At 39.1% G+C, this 22,822-nt stretch overlaps 2 protein-coding genes across 3 annotated transcripts; one reads left to right on the top strand and one right to left on the bottom strand.

Annotated features, from left to right (window-relative positions):
* The first annotated feature begins 604 nt into the window (after positions 1-604).
* Positions 605-17,551, top strand: LOC113586066 (AP-2 complex subunit alpha-2). Of its 2 annotated transcripts, XM_027023920.2 has the most exons (23): positions 605-759; positions 2,670-2,738; positions 3,448-3,590; positions 3,839-4,032; positions 4,364-4,493; positions 5,113-5,214; positions 6,837-6,945; positions 7,884-8,034; positions 8,199-8,367; positions 8,677-8,814; positions 9,650-9,832; positions 10,363-10,460; positions 11,280-11,511; positions 12,033-12,206; positions 12,356-12,520; positions 13,575-13,747; positions 14,048-14,130; positions 14,243-14,332; positions 14,735-14,858; positions 15,010-15,126; positions 15,720-15,789; positions 16,035-16,169; positions 16,450-17,551. In XM_027023920.2, the coding sequence occupies exons 1-23, from the start codon at positions 693-695 to the stop codon at positions 16,525-16,527; spliced, it is 2,994 nt and encodes a 997-aa protein (XP_026879721.1). In that variant the 5' UTR covers positions 605-692; the 3' UTR covers positions 16,528-17,551. The 2 variants fall into 2 exon arrangements, with proteins under 2 accessions (XP_026879721.1, XP_026879722.1); XM_027023921.2 differs by lacking the exon at positions 12,356-12,520.
* A 1,993-nt stretch (positions 17,552-19,544) lies between these two features.
* On the bottom strand, positions 19,545-22,766 carry LOC113586070 (ras-related and estrogen-regulated growth inhibitor-like). Its single transcript, XM_027023925.2, has 4 exons — positions 22,441-22,766; positions 22,096-22,152; positions 21,826-21,899; positions 19,545-21,178 (listed from the first exon to the last, which is right to left on the bottom strand). Exons 1-4 carry the CDS (start codon positions 22,547-22,549, stop codon positions 20,693-20,695), a joined length of 726 nt encoding a protein of 241 aa, XP_026879726.1. The 5' UTR covers positions 22,550-22,766; the 3' UTR covers positions 19,545-20,692.
* Positions 22,767-22,822: the final 56 nt, after the last annotated feature.

Below are 22,822 nucleotides of genomic sequence, written 5' to 3'. Positions count from 1 at the left end.
TATCGTTCCCTTTTTATTAAAATTAGTGAGTGTAAAGTGTTGCAGTCTGTGAAGTGTGTGTTCTTTAGCAACCTTACACTCATTTTCCTCCATCAGTCTAGTTTCTACTGTTTGTTGTGTGTGAATCTTTCCAAAAGCTTCATTTGCTATAAAGAGCTGTCATCTTAAGCAGAAAATGGCATTCTCTGATTCTTTTTCCAGGCTGATGCTACAATATATTTTTTATTTTTGCTTCAGTAAATTTAAAGGATCAGCAAAGAATACCAAAGATTCCTTTTCACATTATGAAACATCCATTTATACTGACACCTAGTGGTCTATAATTTAAACACGGCCACGTCCATGTGGTGGACCCGTTCTATGGAGCTCAAATTGATTCATTTGAAGACTACGAAGCACTTTGATTTTTCATCTCATGTGAGCTGTAGTTTATAGAAAAATGGAAAAATAATAATCACTTTCATAAATATTGTTTGGTACTTTTTGGTGGTAAAATGACGTATTGTTCCTTTAGGTTAAGTATTTCATGTTTTTTTTAAGACGAGAATTTATGAACGACCTATTGGAGGCAGTAAATGCATGATCGTGTCTTGGTTGCCGGAAATGTAATAGAAGAAGAATATCGTAAACCTAGCTATTTGTCTTGATTTGCTTGGTTCGAAAACGGACTTAAAATATCGGCTGCAACAAATATGCCAGCGGTTTCTAAGGGAGATGGAATGCGAGGCCTTGCAGTTTTTATCTCTGACATAAGAAACTGTAAGTTATTTACTGTTAATGGGTGTTTTCCAAGCTAGCTAACTAGCTAGCTAGCTAGCTAATTAAGTGAACTTGGTGTTAGTATAAATAAGCTAAGCTAAGTACCGTTGGTTAGCTAGCGTTAGCTAACTGTATAGATCAATTTAAGCGACAGGAGAGACCTCGGTGTTTGTGCGTAATACAAACATTTATTATTCATCTATGTTGAGAAAATATGAGCTATTCAAGTTACTGTATTCGATATAAGATGTTAATTTGTCTTACCGCTGTAAGGTAGCTGCCTAGCGGATCAAATGGGTGTGGATAACATCTTTTGGATACTTTGATTTGAACCTTATCGTAAATTACAACTAGCCAGCTAGACTAGGTGGTTTAAAGCTTGAGCTAAGGATTATATCTCCATCCCTCCTGCAGAGAGACGTCAGATGATTATTAAGGTTATAACCTTCCTGCTATCTTAAGCAAGAAACATAAATAGAACAAGATGGCAAGCATTATCGTACACGGAAACCTCATTTTAATTCAAAGCAACATGCAATTTTCTGCAGTTATGTTGGTTAATTTAAATTTTTTAAACGACCCTTAGATTTTAACCAACTTTTGATTAGCACACGTGACCCTGTGTGAGATTTGTAAGAGAGGATTTACACGAAAAATAAAAATTACATACCGTTCATTAAATGTATGTCCCATGGTTAATATGTATCTAGGTTATCTGATGGATTAGCTTCAAAAATGTATGTGGCGTGCACTGTTACGAGCCACTGTGAAAAGATAGCACCAATTAAGGAAACTGTCACTGATGCACAAATTGTTAAACGATCGTTGGGGAAGATGTCTAAGCGCAAAACGGTTTACACAGAAAGTAAAGATAATATAACTATAATAGAAAATTATTACATTTAAAAAGGAAATTCTATTTAAGCTTTTGGAAACATATTATAGTGTTGCCTATGTCAGAGATGATGACAGACAAAAGATTAAGTTTGTACAATGCAGTTCGAGTCCACACCAACATATGTGTTTTAAATAAATGGTGTGACAATACCATTTAGGATCCAGTTTTAACGTTTACATGATTTTCTGGCATTTAAAGGAATGCTGAAATTAATTCAGTATATGTTATGTATCTCCATGCATGCTGGTTGCATTTTAGGCAACTTTAAGAAGACTTCCAGTTTAAAAGAGGATTACAGGCTGTGTTAGATTGATGCTAGTTTATGGTGCAGCATGTTAATGTCCTGAGGAATTAAAAGCCAGGCATATGTTAAACATGACAGTTATCTACTTCATTTCCTATTTATATTTAAGAACCTCATTGAAATTAATGTTTGCATTTTGCTTGCACAGTGATGAAGGACTTTCAAAACATCCTGTATCTCTGGAAACTTTGTGTATTTCACAGCAATTTTGACTACCTATACTACAGCATCTTTTACTACAGTACACTGCAGTTTCTCCTTGAAATCTTCAGATATCACTATATATATATATATATATATATATATATATATATATATATATATATATAAATTTTTTAAGCAACAAAGTAGGAGATGCTATCTTTCAGAGCTTTGCACAAGGGAACCTTGGAAAGAATAATATTGCTAGATTAGATCAAATTCTGCCTTAACTATTGAGGAACAACTTTGCTTGTCTGAACAGGGTTGCTGAAGAAGGTGAAAAAGGAAGTTAGTATTGCTCAATACACTTCTGGTTGGGGTATGTGCTGGTGGGTTCTCTGATACTTGTTTTAGTCTACAATTGGCCTAATATAGATTAGTACATCTTTTGATCCTCATTTTTTGTCATAATCAGCACATGACAAAACAATGTGTAACATTGTGTGGATGTGTAACTGTCAGATCCAAGCATTAAAATTAAGGTGTATTTTGCACTCTTTATTTCAGGTAAAAGTAAGGAGGCAGAGATTAAAAGAATTAACAAAGAGTTAGCCAATATTCGCTCCAAGTTTAAAGGTAAGTTGAGAAGTGTGGGTGTAAGTAGGGTTTAAAACTGTGATTGCCTAATGTCAAGTCTATGGATGAACAGAACATTTATCTAATGCCATCATGCTTTTAGCAACAAATATGACTCATCTAAAGAGCACATTTTATTTAAAATAGCTTTTTTAGAGAAGTAGTTTAGAGATTCTTGGCTTTACATTTTTACTCCCATAAGAAGCTACTTCCACAATTTTTAGCCTAGAAGATAATAGTGTAAAATGACAATTTCAAGTGGCAAATTGAGAGAATTTATTTCCCATATGTCATGTAATTTTGTTCCATGTCTGTTTGAAGTTGAGCCACATTAGCAGTAAAAGAGCCCATGTTTTAGCACTCCAAATCTGAGTAAGCGCTGGCTTGCTTGCTCCCTGTGGAGAAAACATGTGGATCTCTTCTTCCTGTCTGGTGCTGCTGACTCATCTCCTTTAGTTTAACCTTTCAACAATTTAGTTTCCAATTCCATTAATCTTAGTTCCATTCATTCTTTATTTTGGGATTATACTTTCTGGAACATGTAACAAAGTAGCTGTACAAAATTGTGTGCCCCGATTGAGGGCTGTAGTGGCAAGACAAAATTACTTCACATAGCGGACAAGTGATCTCCAGAGTCCCTAGCTTCCCACACCTGTTTATAAAACATTATATGTTAACATTAGATGTTCCTTGCTGTGGTATGTTTTAGGAGATAAAGCTCTGGATGGTTACAGTAAGAAGAAATATGTGTGTAAGCTGCTCTTCATTTTCCTGCTGGGCCATGATATCGACTTTGGTCACATGGAAGCAGTCAACCTCCTCAGCTCCAACAAGTACACAGAGAAACAGATAGTGAGTGCTCTGGCATGGTAGTGGGCATGTTTGCACTTGTGTTTGTGGGCAACTGAAAATGCAATATTGCCATCTCATTAGTGGCTCTGACTGTGTGCAAGTGGGCATAGCTCAGTCTGTGTGTGTGGCTTTGTTTTGTTCTTTTTATGGTGTGAATGCTCAGATCTTGCCAGATGATGTTCTTTTCACACACTGAATAGTTTTATCCTATACTCTCAAGTGGATGTGATCTTTCTGGCATTTTCCAGGGCTATCTGTTCATCTCAGTGCTGGTGAATAGTAACAGTGATTTGATCCGGCTCATCAACAATGCCATCAAGAACGACCTGTCTAGTCGGAACCCCACTTTCATGAACCTGGCCCTGCATTGCATCGCCAATGTGGGCAGCAGAGAGATGGCAGAGGCCTTCGCTGCGGAGGTGCCGCGCATCTTGGTGGCAGGGTGAGCGAGGGAGCAGCTTCTCTATGCCATGCCCTATGAGCCTTGAGTTAAAGCTGCAACAATTGATTTTGTAATTCCACCCCACATGTAGCCACCAGAGGAGTCAACCCCCTTTCTTCAGTCCCATAACCTCCATCATAACCTTTCTCCAATATTTAAAAGCATAAGCAAAAAGAAGAAAATGAGTTGTAGCTCATCAGTTTATGGCTTTTATAGAGAAATGAAGGCAAGATTATGGAAAAGAATACTATCAATATATGTTTATCTAACCTGTTACCAGTTCATTGCTGTATCAAAGACAATCTCACCACTGTGACTCTGGGTTTCACAGGGACACAATGGACAGTGTGAAGCAGAGTGCAGCCCTGTGTTTACTGCGACTCAACAGGACTTCTCCAGACCTGATCCCCATGGGGGAGTGGACCTCTCGCGTGGTGCATCTGCTCAACGACCAGCACCTGGTACAGCTCCAACCTGGCTCAGCTTCTCACCCCAATGCCTCAATCACACTCATTGCTTCTGCCATTTTATTGATGGCCATCAAATGTGTTCCAGATTTTCTAATCTTGGAGAATTTAGGGTTGTGAATAATTTTGTTGGTAGGCAGGTAGCTCAGTAGATGCCCCTGAAAACTCTGACATTTGTCAAAAGCATTGGCAGAAGTTTGGCCATTTTCTTATGGAGTGTGACAAGGTGTTGTGATCGTTAATCTGAATTCTTCTTTTGATGCCAAGTATGATAGTGGCTCTATGGTCTGCTCTCTGGACCTTTTTAGATGTGCACTATAGACAAAAGTCATTATATGCTATTCATAAATTCTCTAAAAATGGCATCATGCAGTTTGACATAGCAACCACTACAGAAGACTGCCTTTTTTATGTATCATGGTCCAGGCCCTAACTTGCCCATAATGGGTATGAATATGATGCTCATACCTACTATGCGTTCCATACCCTTACCCATAACAAGCCGGTAGTGAAAAATGTACAGTTCCATGCTTACAATTTTTTTTCTTCCTTCCTTTTCTATGAAGTCTAAAAGTTAATAGTGTATGTAATGGGATTAATTTACCTCTCACAGGGGGTGGTGACTGCTGCAACAAGTCTTATAATAACTCTGGCTCAGAAGAACCCAGATGACTTCAAGACCTCCGTTTCTCTGGCTGTGGCCAGACTCAGCAGGGTAAAATCCACACACTCGGGTCTCTTTTCCAACACAAACCCTTATGTAACTTAATGGACATATCAGTGTTATTCACAATGTCCATATAGAAAGTCAAAGTGTTCCAACACTGTATAGGGGCTGCCTTGTTGTTTGCCTGTATGACTTGTGTAAATTGACCCATTTGGGCTTCAGTTATCCCAGTTCACTAACCCAAACTCCACTGAAATCTGTAACAGGAGCTAAAGAGGAGAGTACTTAGGTGAGTACCAAATCTGAGTGACTTGATAATGTAGATTAATAATCTCAAAATACCAGTCTGAGATTTCTTTACCTCTTTGACATTCTTGCAGAAGGTCAAGTGATGATGTCTTGGCTAAATGAGGGTGCATAATATGACCATCGGGACTTTTTTCCATGAAAATATCACATTAGTTATTTGCATCGTATGTTTTTGAAAGAGCATATTGCTTAGTGGATCTGATGGATGCTCAAAACTGTTTTGAAAATGTAATGCAGTTGTATTTATATTCACTTGGTCAAAAGACAGAACAGTATTTTGCACCTGGCCCTCATTAACAAACATACCAGTTTGGGTACATGAAAAATGCTACTGGGTGATCAGACTGCTGGGTTTGTTGATTAACAGAGATATATAACACAACAAATTTTACATCACAATAAAATTGATTTGATTTACCATTGAACCTAACCTTTATTTATTTATTTATTTTGTTCCAATCAGGCTTTTTGTGGCTGAGTTTTTGGGACCGATACACAGGAGGGTTGGGGGGTTAAGTTATCCAGAAATCTTTATAGTTATTAAATGTTGTTATAGTTATAATGTTATAAATAATAAATTGACAACTCTTTATTGTAAGGTGACATGCAACATATTCTATTCTCTTAACAGGTCATGTAGATTTACAAGAAACTGAAACCAATGAAAAATTAATGGCCTATGCTTAGCTAAAGAGCAGTTTAGTAAATATTTTAACCTTCCTATGGAATAAAACTTTAATATGGTCAACAATCTGGACTGTTTCAAAGCACAAGGAAGTGTAAGATACCATTTAAAGCCTATACAATGCAAGAAAAATCTATTCCAATTTTTGTTGAGAAATATAAGCGTCTCCACATTGTTCCTCTTCTCATGTACAACATTCGCCACTGTGCTGAATAGCCACTTGCTATTTACACTTGTGCACAGCATGCAGGTAGGCTCGTGCCACATGGTGTGGGAAAGCAGCTTTTATTGTTCTGCGACAAAGCAAGCAGCTGTCTTCTTAAATGTTCAAAAGTCCCCCCACGGACAACTGAGTTGCTAAAAGGTTAACTCGCTTTAGTGACTTTGTGCTGGCATGCCTTTCATGCTTGCTGTTGATGTTATAAATTCTCTCATATCCAGTGAGGTTCATAGTACTAAAATATCGATGTATACCACCACGAGGGATTTCTACTTCACACACACATTGCATACAGTGATTTTATCGTCTTTCGGATTTGGAATGAATATCGGCAGATAATGATTGGTGACTGATTGATTGGAGCATCCCTAATAATCACTCAAAGACATCATTTGATGAAGATTAAAGAGTGGGTTTTTTGTGCCTGTCCCTCCCTCTGCCTTCTCCCTTTGTCAGATTGTTACATCCGCGTCCACAGACCTGCAGGACTACACGTATTACTTTGTTGCTGCCCCTTGGCTGTCAGTCAAGCTCCTTCGCCTACTGCAGTGCTATCCACCACCAGGTGGGGAGCTGTATATATGTGTGTTATGGATATCAGGCATGCTGTACATTTACTTGCACATTGCTTTACAAGAGGGCACTGGAGTCCTATATGCTAGGTACATTATGTGAAGCTTTATTGTCATCTCTATTGATTGATCTGATTTTGACCAAAGGATAGGTCTTGGCTGAAACTTTAGGACACATTTATACTGCAAACATATTTTTAAATGTTCTTATTGCCAAGACTTCCGAATACATAAATGTGCGTTTTAAAGGCTTGAACAGTTCACTGTATTTGTATGGGCTCTTGATTTTGCTGCTGGACACTCTTGCATAAAGAAACCTTCAAAATTATTTTATCTAATTCCCTCTCTAGTTACAAACTAAACCACTGCATAAGGTTTTATGTTTCTGTGTTGTAGTGACAGTAATGTACCTGGCCCCTAGCAAAATGTAAAACATTACTGGTAAACATTTCAATTCAGTTCTCTCTTCACCATTTTAGAGTTGGGTTCACAGCTATTCCCATATATACTGTATTGAAAGAAGCTGCTAGAAGTTCATTGCAGTTCAGTATTATGTTTTTAGTAATTGTTTCTATTTAGGTTTATATTATTTCCATGCCTAAGATGTAATAGGCAGCAATAACAATAACGCTTTCTCTTGAGTGGTACATAGTAAAATACTGATGAAAAACAGAGGGCACAGCTGTTCAAGCAATCACAGGAGCTATATGTGTTTGTTAGTGAGCGTGCATTTGCATTAACTGTGTAGGAATGTACAGAATTACCCACACATTTTCTACAGGTCATGTTATATGCCAAATGTGATTTGAATTCTACTGATTTGTTCCCTGTGGCTAAATTTATTATTGGTGTACTTAAGCGTTTCTTTTAAATGGATGTGTTCATACATTACCCTTTTCTTTTCTGTGCTTTTATGTTGACACCTTTTCAGAGGATGCGGCCATTCGTGGACGTCTAACTGAATGCCTGGAAACAATCCTGAACAAGGCCCAAGAGCCTCCCAAGTCCAAGAAAGTGCAACACTCCAATGCCAAGAATGCTGTGCTGTTTGAAGCAATCAGTCTCATCATCCATCACGACAGGTTTTGTGCATTGACACGCTGTGTTCAGAAAAAATAAACTGTTCTAAAGTTTAACTCCATTGTAATGGTGCCCACAGTCATGTTGTTTATCCAATTCTAAACCAAATCTCTGTCTCTCTGTCTGTCTCTGTATCGTGTTCACACCCCCCTCCCCCAACCCTCAGTGAACCCACATTGCTAGTACGCGCGTGTAATCAGTTGGGTCAGTTCTTGCAGCACAGAGAGACTAACCTCCGCTACCTTGCTCTGGAGAGCATGTGCATGCTCGCCAGCTCAGAATTCTCCCACGAGGCTGTCAAAACACACATTGAGACTGTGATCAATGCTCTTAAGGTAATCATTGCACTTGTTGGGGAGCATGCCAGTGATTCTCAGTCCTAGTCCTTGGAACCCCTGTTTTTTCCTCTAACATACCTGCTACAGTCATTCTGTCGAGTCCATTGTGAGCTGACCCATGGGTCAAAGAGCATTGTAGACACACACATATGCAGTGCATTAAGTGCTGAGAACTCAAGCTGAGGAACAGTTTAACATGCGTTTAGTAGATGGTTGTTGGTTCTGACCTGGTACGTTGCACAAAAGCTGCAGTTTTTCTTTGATGCATGCTGAGCCCTGACCTTGGAGTGTGTTTGCGCCCTGCAGACTGAGCGGGATGTGAGTGTGAGGCAACGTGCCGTCGACCTTCTCTACGCCATGTGTGACCGGAGCAACGCCAAGCAGATCGTCGCAGAGATGCTCAGTTACCTAGAAACCGCAGACTACTCAATCCGGGAAGAAATCGTATGTTTATCTTCTCTCTCTCTCTCTCTCTCTCTCTGTCTTCACTAACACTAAATGTATTGTTGTTGGGTATTAGTCCATTATTAATAATTTGATTACCAATTTAGTTTTTTCCATAACATTCTTTTCTAAATAATATTATTTTGCTAGTTTAAAGAAATGGGAGTTGATGCCCGTTTTGGCCTATTTTCTAAGGAGAATAAATCAGTTCTTTGCCAGGGGAGAGCAGTGTTGTAACCCTTACCTGACGCTCGTCATTCATCTAGGCTTTGTCATATAAGCACTTGCGCACCGAGAGAACTGCTGCAATGTGGCTCGCTTTTTCTGACAACTTGTTAAATAGCGAAGTATTATTCATTAACAGTCTACCTCATCACACGAAAGTGAAGTCATCACAGTTTAGGTATTGCAAGAAAACTGTACACCCCTGGCCACCATAGCTCTTAGAGGCATGCTTTGTCTTCATGGGCAGGAATGAAAAGCAAATCTAAAAAGAAAAAAATTGGCCCAACGTTATTGTGTTCACCATAATTTCTAAAGTTGATGTTTCTTGACTCTTGACTAATGCACCTTTTTAAACCCAAAAACCTGTTTTCTATTGTTTATAGACAGATGGATTCCTCTAGGTGTCTGAACTGCAGTTGTTCACTAATGCTTTAGCTCTAATTTAGTTTAAAGGTGCCACCACAGATACTTATGACTATTTGACTGTGTGCATGTGCATATAAGTCAGTCTTGGCACCAGATGTTCTCTAATGCTGTCCTCAACGTTTAAATTTGCTGAAAATTGTTTGCCTCTTTGTTTCTCACCCCCCACCACCACTTTCTCCATAAGGTCTTAAAAGTGGCCATCCTTGCGGAGAAATATGCAGTGGACTATACCTGGTACGTAGACACCATCCTAAATCTGATCCGTATTGCTGGCGACTACGTGAGCGAGGAGGTGTGGTACCGAGTCATTCAGATAGTCATCAACAGAGACGACGTTCAGGGCTATGCTGCCAAGACTGTTTTCGAGGTATGACTTGCTCTCTAGCTGTTTCTCTGTTAGAATCTTTGACTCTTCTAGGGCTGTTCCTTTCTGTTTTAATACATATAAGAATGTTTTTGATTATATTTAATACAGTGAGTTTTGATACCGTATTGATTTTGATATTTGGTAATTAAATCACTGAAGGCTATAAACAATAGGTATAAAAAGAAAGCCACAAAAATAGAGTTCTAGTCCTTCAGCTGCAGTAAACCATGTTCAACTATGCACTTAATTTGACTCACAAGTGGTTTATTCATTACCAAAGAACAGTAAGACTTCTGCAAATTTTATAGTCCCTAAATGCTGAAAGTCCTTATTTGATGGTTATAAAAGTTGCACGTTTGTAAACAGAAGAAAAGCAGTGCCTTAAAAATGAGTTTAACACCCTTCTATTCATTCCTGGTGCATCATCTCTCTATTGAAGAATGTCATTTTGATCCTGTAATCAGCACCACTTGTGGGGAATATGAAATTTTGATAGCAGCTCTTTAATCTGTCCCACCTCTCTTCCTCAGGCCCTGCAGGCTCCTGCCTGTCATGAAAACCTGGTAAAGGTGGGAGGCTACATTTTGGGCGAGTTCGGTAACCTTATCGCTGGAGACCCACGCTCTAGGTACATAGTACTTTGGAGTTCTGCTTCTGAACACATGAAAAAATCTGGTTGCTCTGGCTGACTCTTTGGTCTGGTGGCACACGTTTATTGCTCCCAAGACTTGGGTTGCTGCCCTCAGCCTTCACCACAGGGTATAATAACCTTGATTTAATTTTGTCCTTCAGTCAAAAATGTATTTTATGCAACATCAGAGACATCATTTTCACCCCAAAAAATTTGTCTGTTGCGTAAAATACATTTGTTTCTGGTCGGGTGCATGTTGCATGCATGAGTTGGGTATGTTTGGCTAGAGTGTAATTGTGCATCAGAACAAAAACAGTAAAGTATCAAGACTGTGGTGTCTCATGGTGTGTATGCGAGAATGAGTGAGCAAAATTCTATTATCGAATGCACTATGTTTTTTGCCAATTGCATTGTTCAACTCTGATATGTTCTTACTTTTCATCTTGCTGTGGAAGCAAATGGCTGCTTCATTCCTGCGTTTCTCATAAATGCTTAAAACCATGTTTGATTTGATTTACTTGGCACATGGTCCACATTTCTAACAATCCAATAGCATTGTGGATGGAATGTAGAAACAGATTACAGAACTGCTTCATCCACATTTGAAGCAAGGCCAGATGTTTTTGGGGTGGGTTGATCGGGGTTGCGTCAGGTATGCACATACATTTATAAAAATGCTTTTATCAGCAAGGCAATAAGTTCAACTGCCGATTACGATATTCAGGAAAATGCTAAATATCAGCTCCCGATTATCGGTCAACCCCTTGTACAGTTAAAGTCTCTCTCTCTCTCTCTCTCTCTCTCTCTCTCTCTCAGTCCACTCATACAGTTTAACCTGCTCCACTCAAAGTTCCACCTGTGTTCAGTTCCTACGCGGGCGCTGCTTCTCTCAGCTTACGTAAAGTTCATCAACCTCTTCCCTGAGGTAAAGGGCACCATACAGGAAGTGCTGCGTGCCGACAGTCAGCTTCGCAATGCTGATGTGGAGCTGCAGCAGCGCGCTGTGGAGTACCTGCGCCTGAGCTGCATCGCTAGCACAGACATACTGGTACAGCTCTGAGAAATGCATCTCCTCTTTAGCCCACTTCATAAAGGGCCATCCAAGAAAGAATTCAGTTCAACAGATCACTTATTGTCCTTTAACAGGGCATTAAAATGGCCCAGCCAGTATGAACATATACACTTAAGCATATAACAACTGTGCTAAAATAACCTATACTTATTTTGTTTGATTTGGGTCTTGCTTTAGATTAGGGTGTAATGCCTTAATCTCAGCAATAGTCAGAAACAGTCAAAAGGGAACTTTGTCCTTGTTTGCCCTGGTACGTGTTCTGATGCTTGTGTTTATGGACTGAATACATTTCCAAATGATTCCAGTGTTTGGATGTTAGGAATTTGAACAAAATCTATTTAAAGTTTTTCATTTTTATCTAGAGTATTAACTCTGTTGTGCTTTGAAGTCGAGTAGAATTTAATTGAAATTGCAACAAAAACGTGTTCTTAATCTTAGTCTGAACATAATTTTTTTTTTAATGTATTAGTCAGTTGTATGATTTGTGATTCTAAAAGGCCACAGTATTGGAGGAGATGCCACCTTTCCCTGAGAGAGAGTCCTCCATATTGGCTAAACTTAAGAAGAAGAAGGGTTCTGGGACTGTGTCTGATATGGAAGACAGTCGCAAGGAGCGCAGTACCAATGTGAACGGAAGCAATGATCATATCGTGGCCAACACAAATGTCAAGGTGTGATAACAGATCTCAGGCAATAATAACCTTTCTGTATTGATGATCTTTTTTTTCTGTCATAGATATTTGTACATGTTCTTTGCTTCACACCCATGTTACAAGTCTGAACCTTTCATGTTTTCCCTCTTTGCTTTTCTTTTCTTCAGCACGCCCCTCCCTCTTTCGTTTGTGATCTATTGGCTACAGCCCCTCTCCCAACCAACAGACCACGCCCCATTTCTTCCATTTCCCTTCTGCACACACCCCTCTCCCCCTTGTCACCGCAGGCTTATAGACTTCCCACTTCAGCGCCTGCTCCGACCTTCTTCCAGGTTCCTGTGTGAATTTCATTGGGTTGCATGACTAATTGCTTCCTAGCTTGCTATGTTTTTAAAATTGGTGTGCTGCAAATTTGCATGCCAAAGTTCATGAACCCCTGGAATGGATGTTTCAGCATATTGTCAAGTGAACAGAGTCTGACCCGACTCCACTTGATGACGACACAAAATTTAAGCATTAACCTTTTAATTGCAATCATTTCCCATGAATAATGGAAGTCTGTCTTTTGAGGTTCATAGATAAGTTTGAGGTGTTTCCTCCTTTCCTCCAGATGCTCTGAGGCACGTTGTTTACTGGCTTTTGTCAATAACTTGTGCGTGATCATCCAATTCAGATGTAAATATCTCCATGCATGACTTTTTGTTTGTTTTCTTTTTGCAGCAAACCTGTTACTCTGCCTACCCTGGTCGGTTATTGCATGTTATATTTTTACCATCCACTTTCTTCCCTTTGCATTTGATGTACGACTCCATTTGTAGGGTTATTATGCCGCGATTCAGTTCTGAAGAAATCTCAATCTCCAAATAATAAGTTTAGTACCTTCGATACCATAGCAAACAAGTACAGTGATGTTCAGAATTTTTGACTTTAGCACCAAGTATCACTTATCATGATACTTGATATCCCTAATAGCTAGAATACATGATTAGGCACTATTATTCTTTTTGACAATTGCTCTATTTTAATAGTTTATTTTTTTGAGTTTCACAAAATCCTTGAAATATCTGTGATGTCATACCTCATGTCATATCACACCATTTGCTTATTTCAGATGCATGAAGAGTACATGGGTGTGGGCTAATGATTACTGTTCATTTAACCCTCATTAAATGAACAGATCTTGTATATGTTAAACTGCCTCTGGTTTTTTTTTTTTGTTTTTTGGTTTTTTGGGGGTTTTTTTGCATATAAACAGCATGGTATGGAGTTGTTGATTTTTATTTATTCATGTTTGTTGTTTCCATCATGTGCCATCCCCTTACCCCAATCCCCTGTGCTTATGACCTTTTATTGTTTGCATAACTCCTCTTTTCCTCCCTCTTCCAGGTTACTACATCCCCCTCCTCAGATCTCCTGGGCCTGGGCCACACTCAGGCAGCAGCCCTGAACTCAGCCAGCCCCCCTGTTACTTCCAACGCAGCCAGTCTGCTGGTGGACGTGTTCACAGAAAGCCTTCCTGTTGTGCCTCCAACATCAATCATTGAGGAAAACTTCTCAAGGTCTGGAGAAGCCCCACCCTGATATAATTCATGTAAATGGTGATGATCAAGTACATTTGACCAAGCAATATATCAGGGTAAAATTTACACCACTGACTCAGTCTGGTTTTATCCTGTAATTTCAGAAGATAAAAACTGTCAATTTACTGGGTTTCTTTTATTAAATGTGTGTATTTGGACTTTATTATCCCTGACAAAAATACAGTAAAGAAGTTTTAACTGTGTGTATTTCAACCTTGCAAGGTAATTAATGTTCAGAACAATGCTTTGTGCTAATTTCTCTAGTTGTCCATCTTTTAGGTTTGTTTGTAAGAACAATGGAGTCCTATATGAGAACCAGCTTCTACAGATAGGCCTAAAATCTGAGTTCAGACAGAACTTGGGTAAATACTTCACATACATGACCAATAATATCAGTTTCCCCTGGATGTGTTCTTGAGTCCATGTTTTCAGTGCTCCTGTGTCACCATCCAACCGCACTCTTGTCTGCTGTAGGTCGCATGTATGTGTTCTATGGAAACAAAACCACAACACAGTTCCTGAATTTCTCTGCCTCTCTGGTCTGTCAAGATGCCCTTAATACTCATATCCTTTTAAAAGATCTTTGAAAGTTTTGCCACCTATTAGGTTTCCATAGTAGTAATAAAACATCATAAATATTATGTTAAAGCATTTTAATATTTTAACATTAAAAATATAAAGAATTATTAAAATTATGATTTTTTTTAAACCCCAGGAACATCTGTAGGTTCAATATTGGTGATGATAACTTTATGGAAAATTTGCTATGAATATCTGAAACTTCATAAAGGTTTTCCCACAAACTACCCATGTTAATTAATATATACTTCCAGTGTATTTACTTTAGTCAACACATGAGTCCAAATATTGTAGTTATTGGTTTGTCTGGTGTCTTTCCTGGTGTCAGTGAACAGTCCTGTTTTTATGTGACTGCTGCATCCATTGTGTCCTTAATGGCTCATTCACAGCTGAATATTCATACAACACCTGCAGACCCTGTAGTAGATGGTGGCGCCCAACTTCAGCAGGTCTTTAACATCGAGTGCCTGTTGGACTTTGTGGAGGCACCAGTGCTCAGCGTTCATTTCAGGTGGGTGTGTTTGCCACTTTGTTGTGTTGCTCAGAGCTCGTGACGCACACTGGATGTTTCATGCATGCATGCATTATAGAAGGAGGGTGAGGGAGAGAGTATATTGGAACAGAAATTACCTATAGCTCTAAAGCTGTGTACTGCACTGCAGGTACGGAGGAAGTATGCAGAATATCTCCATTAGACTGCCCATCACCCTCAACAAATTTTTCCAGCCCACTGAGATGACATCGCAAGAGTTCTTTCAGCGCTGGAAGCAGCTTGGCGCGTAAGCAGCCTTCATGGCACAGTGGATACAGCTAATATTTTTGCTGTTTACTAAAGTGTTTTGTGTTCAGGAAGAGGGGGGAAAACAAGTACTGAACACTGTCAAACGAAACATTTCATTTCTGGATTTTTTTTGTAGCAGCAGTATACTATGTGTTTTTTAATTGTTTATAGATTTGAGCAATTTGGTCTTAATATTTTTTTTGGTGATATTAAGTGTGTGGCATCAGTGGTTGCAATAGTTTACAATACAATGCATATGCAGATACCCTGATGTTTAATGCTCACTACTTTTAAGTACTTTGTCAGAATATTTATAATCAGCCATAATTAGGTGACTGTATAGTAAAAGTGCTAATATTTCATTGCTGTTTATTTCATTCGTGCCTGGAAATAAATGGGATATTATCTGCCCTTTGTAAGTTTTTCATTTTGAATCCAGTATTATTTAGCATACAGCAGGAATAAGTCTGTCTGTCTGTCTGTCACCTTGTCACGTCCGTTTTATACAGCATCTCCCTTATTACACGTTTTACTAATTTAGATAATGTGTGGGGTAGTTTTTAAAGTGTCAACTTAATTTATTACCCTCAGTCCCCAGCAGGAGGTGCAAAAGATCTTCAAAGCTAAGCATTCCATGGACACAGAGGTCACAAAAGCTAAGGTAACTGCAAAATGAGGCATGACCAATATGAAGTTTAATTAATGTTAATTGAGCTCTCCATTCTTGGACAAAAGTCATCAGTCCTCTTCCACTGCATGCTTATAATAAGCTCTGTTGATTTTACTTGCAAGGGTCAGTTAATGTTCCAGGGAAAAATTGTGTGTGTGTGTGTGTGTGTGTGTGTGTGTGTGTGTGTGTGTGTGTGTGTGTGTGTGTGTGTGTGTTCGTGTTCGGGGGGGTGATAGATCATTGGATTTGGAACAGCACTGCTGGATGGAGTAGATCCAAATCCATCTAACTTTGTGGGTGCTGGTGTGATCCACACCAAGACTATACAGGTCGGCTGCCTGTTGAGACTAGAGCCAAACACACAAGCACAGGCAAGTTGCAGTGTAAAAAGAACACACATTCATGCAGCATTGTATACACTCATGACTATTAATTGTAATATTGACTATTGTAGTACTGATATTTCAAAAGGTAAGATTAAAATATTCAAGTGCATTTTTAAATCGCAACATTCACAAAATAAATAATTAAAATGTGATAAATGACACAGGCTAGTTTTTAGCCATGTCACATTAGGGGCTGCAGTAGGTTTAATATTCTAAAGAATATTACATTAAGTTCTACAACTTCTTTGCGCTTTCTTCCTTCTAGATGTACCGACTCACACTGAGGACCAGTCGAGATACCGTGTCCCAAAGGCTCTGTGACCTGCTCTCAGATCAGTTCTGATTGTGCCAAAGGTATCCAGTCATGCCTGTGTTAGCAGGGCTATCATCTTCAAGCAGTTCTTCTGCTCTGTGAAAGCATACTGCGATATGTATACCCTTTCCTCTGCTTGCCCATCAACACTCCTGATGGTCTGACTGACCTTTTGAAGCATCTCCCACCCCTCTGCTCCCCTTCACATTTATCTCCATATAAATCAATATTAACACAGTGTACAGTGTAAAGTTCCTGATGCTTTTATATTTTTCTCATATATAAATTGCCCTTATTCTCCACACATTTAGCTTGCCTAATCCTTAATTGCTTAAATCAGGTTCCTATATACAGATTCTATTATATATTTGAGGGTGTGTTGCGGGGGTTTTTTTTGTGTGTGTGTGTGTTTTTGTTTTATTTTCTACCACCTTCTTCCCACCTCAAATCCATATGGCAGGTTGTGGTAAATTAGAACAATGGTTAGTAAAGTAAGTTCCTCCTATAGGCATTCCTCAGCCCAAGCAGAAGTGGGCTGGATGGAATTAGCTCCTGCCTGATGTTACAAAACTTGACAGTAGTCACTCCAGTTATTCAAAACAAGTGCCTTTGTCTAGTACATGTAGAACTCTGTGTCTTGTGGAGAGATTTGCTGCAGAGAGAGCTCACTTGCTTGAAGCTGCATTCATGTAGAATAGATACATTCTCAGGGGACAGCAGCAGCTTTGCCTGAAACCTCATTCCAAATCCATGGACTAAACCAGTGATGAGAGTTTGAGTTCAATAGGCTTCACCAGAGGCAAACACTCTGTGTACCTGACTATCCTGGAAGCAAAGAATTGTACCTGCTTGTGTTGCAGGGCTTGTACATTAACCTGTGTCTGTGTACTGGCTTGGTCACTGCCAGCTCTTCATGTGCCTTCAACATGTGTTTTTCTTCTGACTGATGTAAACGTGGCTGTATGACCGTGTGTTTGTTGTCTGCATCTGAGAGCATGAACTGATCACAACCATATGATGGGGTTTCACCAATTAAATTACATAACTTGTTTCATCTGCTTGTCTTTTATATTTATTTTATTTTTATTCATTATTTTTATTTACAAAAAAATGTGCTCACTTCTGACTCTAGTGGTCTTGGCAGTGCCATGGTGCAGCCATGCTTAAACATGGAGGATTCCACAGCAAGGATTCCTTTAGGGATGTCATCACTTAGTTCAGTCAATAATAACAAGGTGAAATCAGTAGATGGATCTTGGAGCAAAGGATGTTCAGAAAAGGTTTTGTTTCTTCTTTGACGCCTCCCTTTTGTAGAAATGGCTTTATGCTGATCTCAAACAAAAGGAGTCCCAAGTTACCAGATGGCCAATCAGAAGCTTGAATATATTTAATGCCTTTTCACCCAGTGTTCTTTTCTAAGTGTTGTATCACACAAGTCCACTCACTGCATATTTTTAAGATGCCACTCAAGCAGGCCAATGCGATGGAGAATGTTGACTGTTTAGTACTGTCTGTGTGACTTAGCAGATGTCCCTGGGAGTAGCTACTAAATGACTCTGTACTGGCAGGAAGAGAGGAAGCATGTCATTCTTCCTGCCCAGTAAGAGCACTGCCAGCTGTACTCTTGTGGAACCTTGCCATGAGTGATGGACATCAAAACTTGAATATCAAAGTGAGACATCAAAGGATTCCCAGCTATATCAAATGGACAAAAACAAAGTATAAAACAAACCAAAGCATTGCTGAAGGAGGAAAAGCATGATTCTGTTATCTTTTGCACCAGTGCAATGTCTGTCCTAGATTTGAAGCTCAAGAAGGTTTAATCAGTATTTTAATCATTTCCCACTTTTTGTAGCACAGATGGTTGACAGAATCTAGTTTGGCCTGGAAAAATGTTTTTTTCTATCTTGCTCCTTACACTGCAAAGAGTAGCAGCATAACTCAAGTGAAACTCATACCCTTACCATATTCTTAAAAATATATTCCTAAAAATGAGTTCTACTTTAGCATGCTAATGAGGGACTCTCAGCATGTTAATCATCACTTATTCACTTTGCCAAGCATGCCTTCCCAGCTGTAGCAACTTGCCTCACACAGAGACCTGAAACTGTACTATTTCAAGCAAAAATTAGTGAAGGAACTCTTAGCTTGGCCTTCAGTTCTCCCCATCATGTGCATGCACAAGTCTTACCTTATATACTCGCCTACAAGATCTAGAAGAAGGACTATTTCATAATCCATCAAAGACATAGTGAATTGTAGTAAGTCTTATTCAATGGTTGCTCCTGTTGTATACGTCATTAGGATCATTTTAATCAACATCCCCTTTTATTTTATTTGGTTTTTTTTTTGTTTTGTTTTGTTTTGTGGAGAATGCAGCAAGCTAATCAGGACAACTCAAAGTAGTCAAGGCTGTATCTTTAGAATGTGAATCCTGGTCATGCTGCCAGCTAGCATCAAATCAGGAATCTAGTTTGAAGTTCCAGACTGATGCTGGACATGGTGCCAGAGATAGGTGGTGTTTGCTTTAAGGGCAGTATCAAACTATGAGAGAGGAATATGTTAACAAATGGATATGTCATAAATCAGGTGTGCCACAAAGGTTTTTCTTCAAACATGTAATAGCATACTTTTCTGGTTTGAAATGAACAGTGAAGACAATGTTGATTTAAGTGTGACAGACAATACCACATACTGGTACTGTAGAATTGGCCAGTTCTGATTCTTGATTTTTAAAAGGGTCTAATTTTGTTCCTAAGGTACAAAACACGTTTGTTTTTAAATCTCCACAGACCACACACAAAGCCTTTATTATGACCATTTCCACCTCTCAGAAGCTGATGAGTAGTTTGAAGTGATGCACCCAAAGGCTCCTTCTGTTCAAATACCAATAACATGCAGTATACTTAGTCAACATTAAACCTGTGTATATATATATTTAATATATCTGAAACCCTTTTAAGATCATGCTTCACTGATCTTATGACCTACTATTACGTGCCCTGAATACTGTGCCTGTTTATAGAAAGGCGGGGGGGGGGGGGGGGTGTAAACCTTAACTGTACCTTTATTGTGACTGGTCAGTGGCAGTGAGCACAAGTTGGGAGTGCCTATTATTTTGGGAAAGTCAGAGCTACAATGAAATCTGAAGATGGGTTTTCTTGGCCTTGGCTGATTTTCTGTCTTTCCTGTGCTCTTCAACTCGTAGGCTGTTCTTTGTGCTTCATCATGTATCCTCACTTATTTGCATTAATTTGCATGAATAAGTCGGTTGGTTCACATGAAGCATAGTGTGGCAGAATGTGACGCTAATTGACTAGATGATGATTAAATGGAGTCAGTTGTATTTTTAATTACTTTTATGCCATGTGCTACAGGTACTTTGTTGTTTTTGTCAGTTTGTTACAGATGTAGAATGCATGTTAATGACTGAGTGAAATTGAAGTTTTTGCTTTTTCTAGTGTTAGTCATAATTGATGTAGGTAATGATTTGGCTTTCAGATTGCTGCCCATCAGAAAGGATCGTGGCTAAAGATCCAGTCTACTATCATATCATATATAATATTTACAAAGAGGAACAAAATGCATTGTGATTCATCTGTAGATTTTTAATGATTGTACTCATGCATACAGTGTAAGTAACTGTATTAGAAAAATGACAACAGACAATAAAGCATTTGGTTGGCTCTAAAAATAAGACATTTAGATGTCACTTTACATTTAAACAGTTATATAAATCATGTTTGAGGTACACAAATAAAATGCAGTTGGAACAGAACCAGAACTGGTGACACAGGCAGCCAAATTTTTGTGTTGGTTGTTAAAGACCATTTTTATTTAATCTTTTCTTGAACACTGCGATGCTCTTTTGTAAACTTTTTCTATAGCTGCTCCATAATTGAACAGGCTCACAAGAAAGTTACTGGTGAAAATCAATCTTCAAAAGGGTGTTGCACTGTGTTTTGCCTTTATGGTCCTTCCAGTCCAAGTTCAGAATCTGGTTCTGCTCTCAGGTTTTCTTTAGAAAAAGAAACCCAAAAGCTTACAGAATTGCTCCCCAATGCACCAAAGTATGGTAGTTGTCCAATATGCTTCTCTGCTCTGAGTGAATACTAATAACCATAATCAAATATGCCTTGTAGAATGAACCTTTTCAAAACATTTTCCCACTTGTTATTAAACATCATCATAGCACTCAGTCAGGAAGGAGATCTCTAAAAGAACTGAAGCTGAAACTGCGGCCAGTTGAGCCCAGAGCCGAATTAGAGTGGATTCTGGGAATCTTCTCCATCAGTCTGGAGACTGCTCGCCTACGGAATGAAGGGGGAGAGGAGTCCATCTGCTGCACAATGTCAGCATACAGTGCCTGGAAGACCCCTGCTGTCTCCTCCCACCCATCCCTTACTGAGACTTCATGCAGGGGCAATTTTAGGCTCCGGCGCAAGCTCTCGCCATCCTGGACGGACACCATCCTGTCAAACTCCAGGTCCTTTTTGTTGGCCACTATTATCATGGGTGGAGGCTCAGGGCAGTTCCGTCTGCTACCTGCTGTATGGATGTGATTCACCAAGAAACAGAGGCGCATGACCTCATCGAAGCTACAACGATCGGTCACAGAGTAGACGATGACGAAACCATCAGCCCATTTTATTTTCTCCTCAATCAGCAGGGCATCTTCCTCCTATAGACAATGTATAATGCAATTCAGTTCCCTGAATACTCCTTATTTGTGAAAGATGAGCAGAACAAAGTCATTAAACAAGCACTTTTCTGTATGCTTCTGTACTAAAATCTGAGATCAAAATAAATTCTTAAATGACAGTCACACTGGAATCTGTTCCAAAGAAAATCCAAGATAGCGCTGCTGTTACCAATCAGCTATGAGAAGCGTGACACGTCAGTTATTAACGAAATGTATACAAGAGTAGCCTTAAAACCCCCATGGGTCACACTTTTTACGTAACATTTAGTAGGCCATCATCTCAGATGAGACCAGACAAGTTCATGTATCTTATGATATAGGCTTAAGAATGCTAATGGAAAGGGTAATATTTTTTTCGTTTGATTTAAATAGATTCACATGGCCAACTGCAATCAAACATTTTATAATGATAGATTTATTTTTACGTACGCTTATTAGGGGTCTGCAATGTGATTATTCACCGAGATTTTACTCTCTTTTTAAATCTCAATTTCTTTAAAAAGCACACTATAATAAATAATTGATTTCAGACTAAAAATAACCGAAATTGGTGTAGCATTCATTTTCATTAGCCCAGTCACAATTGTGTGGTTTAATAACTTCTGAGGCTCTTATAATTCTCTTACCTGTCCTGCAGTATCTAATATCTCAAAGTTAACCGCGTCACCCCCCATGGTCACTTCATGCCTGTAGATGGTCTCTGTTTAAAGAGGGACAGCCGCACTTATTTTCTAATGTTACCCAAGTCTCATTTATTTTCTCATCTCAAATTAATTACATTTACAATTTCATTGCGCTACAATGACGCAACTAGCCAACCAACTCAATACTGTTAAAGAAAATAACTGGATCTAAAAGATCCGAAACCTACAGCTTTGTTCCACAACATCACCTACCAAGAGTTGGGTCATAGTCGCCAATAAATCTTTTGGTGATAAATCGTACAGCCAGTGCTGAGAAAAACACGTGAATTATGTATTAGCGCTGTATGATTGATGGGACATTTTGCACATGAAAAACGCCGTTCTTCTGTCGAGCAAGACTAATTCCTTATGCATTACTTCATTTAAGACTGATCCATTGTTTAACTTGATCATTTTAACTATTATTTTATTATGCCATTAGAAAAAAGCGCGAATGGCCGAGTACACGCTCACAGACATACATTTCATTCTCGGCTACAGTCGGGGTAAATGCTTTACGACAAATTGTATAGAACAAACGGTTAGTAATCCGTTTACCTGTTTTGCCCACTGCGCCTTGTCCTAATATTACAATTCTAACTGTTCTTGCAGACGGAAAACTCCCGGTTCTTCGCAAAGTTCTTGATAGGCCAAAATTAGTTGTCATTGCAGTTTCTGACTCACTACGTTTAAAAATCCACGGATAAGGAAAAAAATGTAACGTGAAAATGGAAAGGCTACCAACGCACGGACGCGGTGAGTAGAAACAGCCCTCGCCTGTCCCTTATGCGCGAGCTTCATCTCTCGCACGCACAAGAACAAGAGCGCCCTCCACCATACGTATGCCTGCCCTGTCAATTCATCTCCCTCGTTTCGTGCAAATCAACCAGAATTGTTTAAACCTCGTTTTTGTATGCCTACAATACAATGGAAATGACTA

Source organism: Electrophorus electricus, chromosome 1, assembly GCF_013358815.1.
Source record: "Electrophorus electricus isolate fEleEle1 chromosome 1, fEleEle1.pri, whole genome shotgun sequence".
NCBI classification, from domain to species: Eukaryota; Metazoa; Chordata; class Actinopteri; order Gymnotiformes; family Gymnotidae; genus Electrophorus; species Electrophorus electricus.
This window is presented reverse-complemented; position numbering and strand designations above follow the sequence as displayed.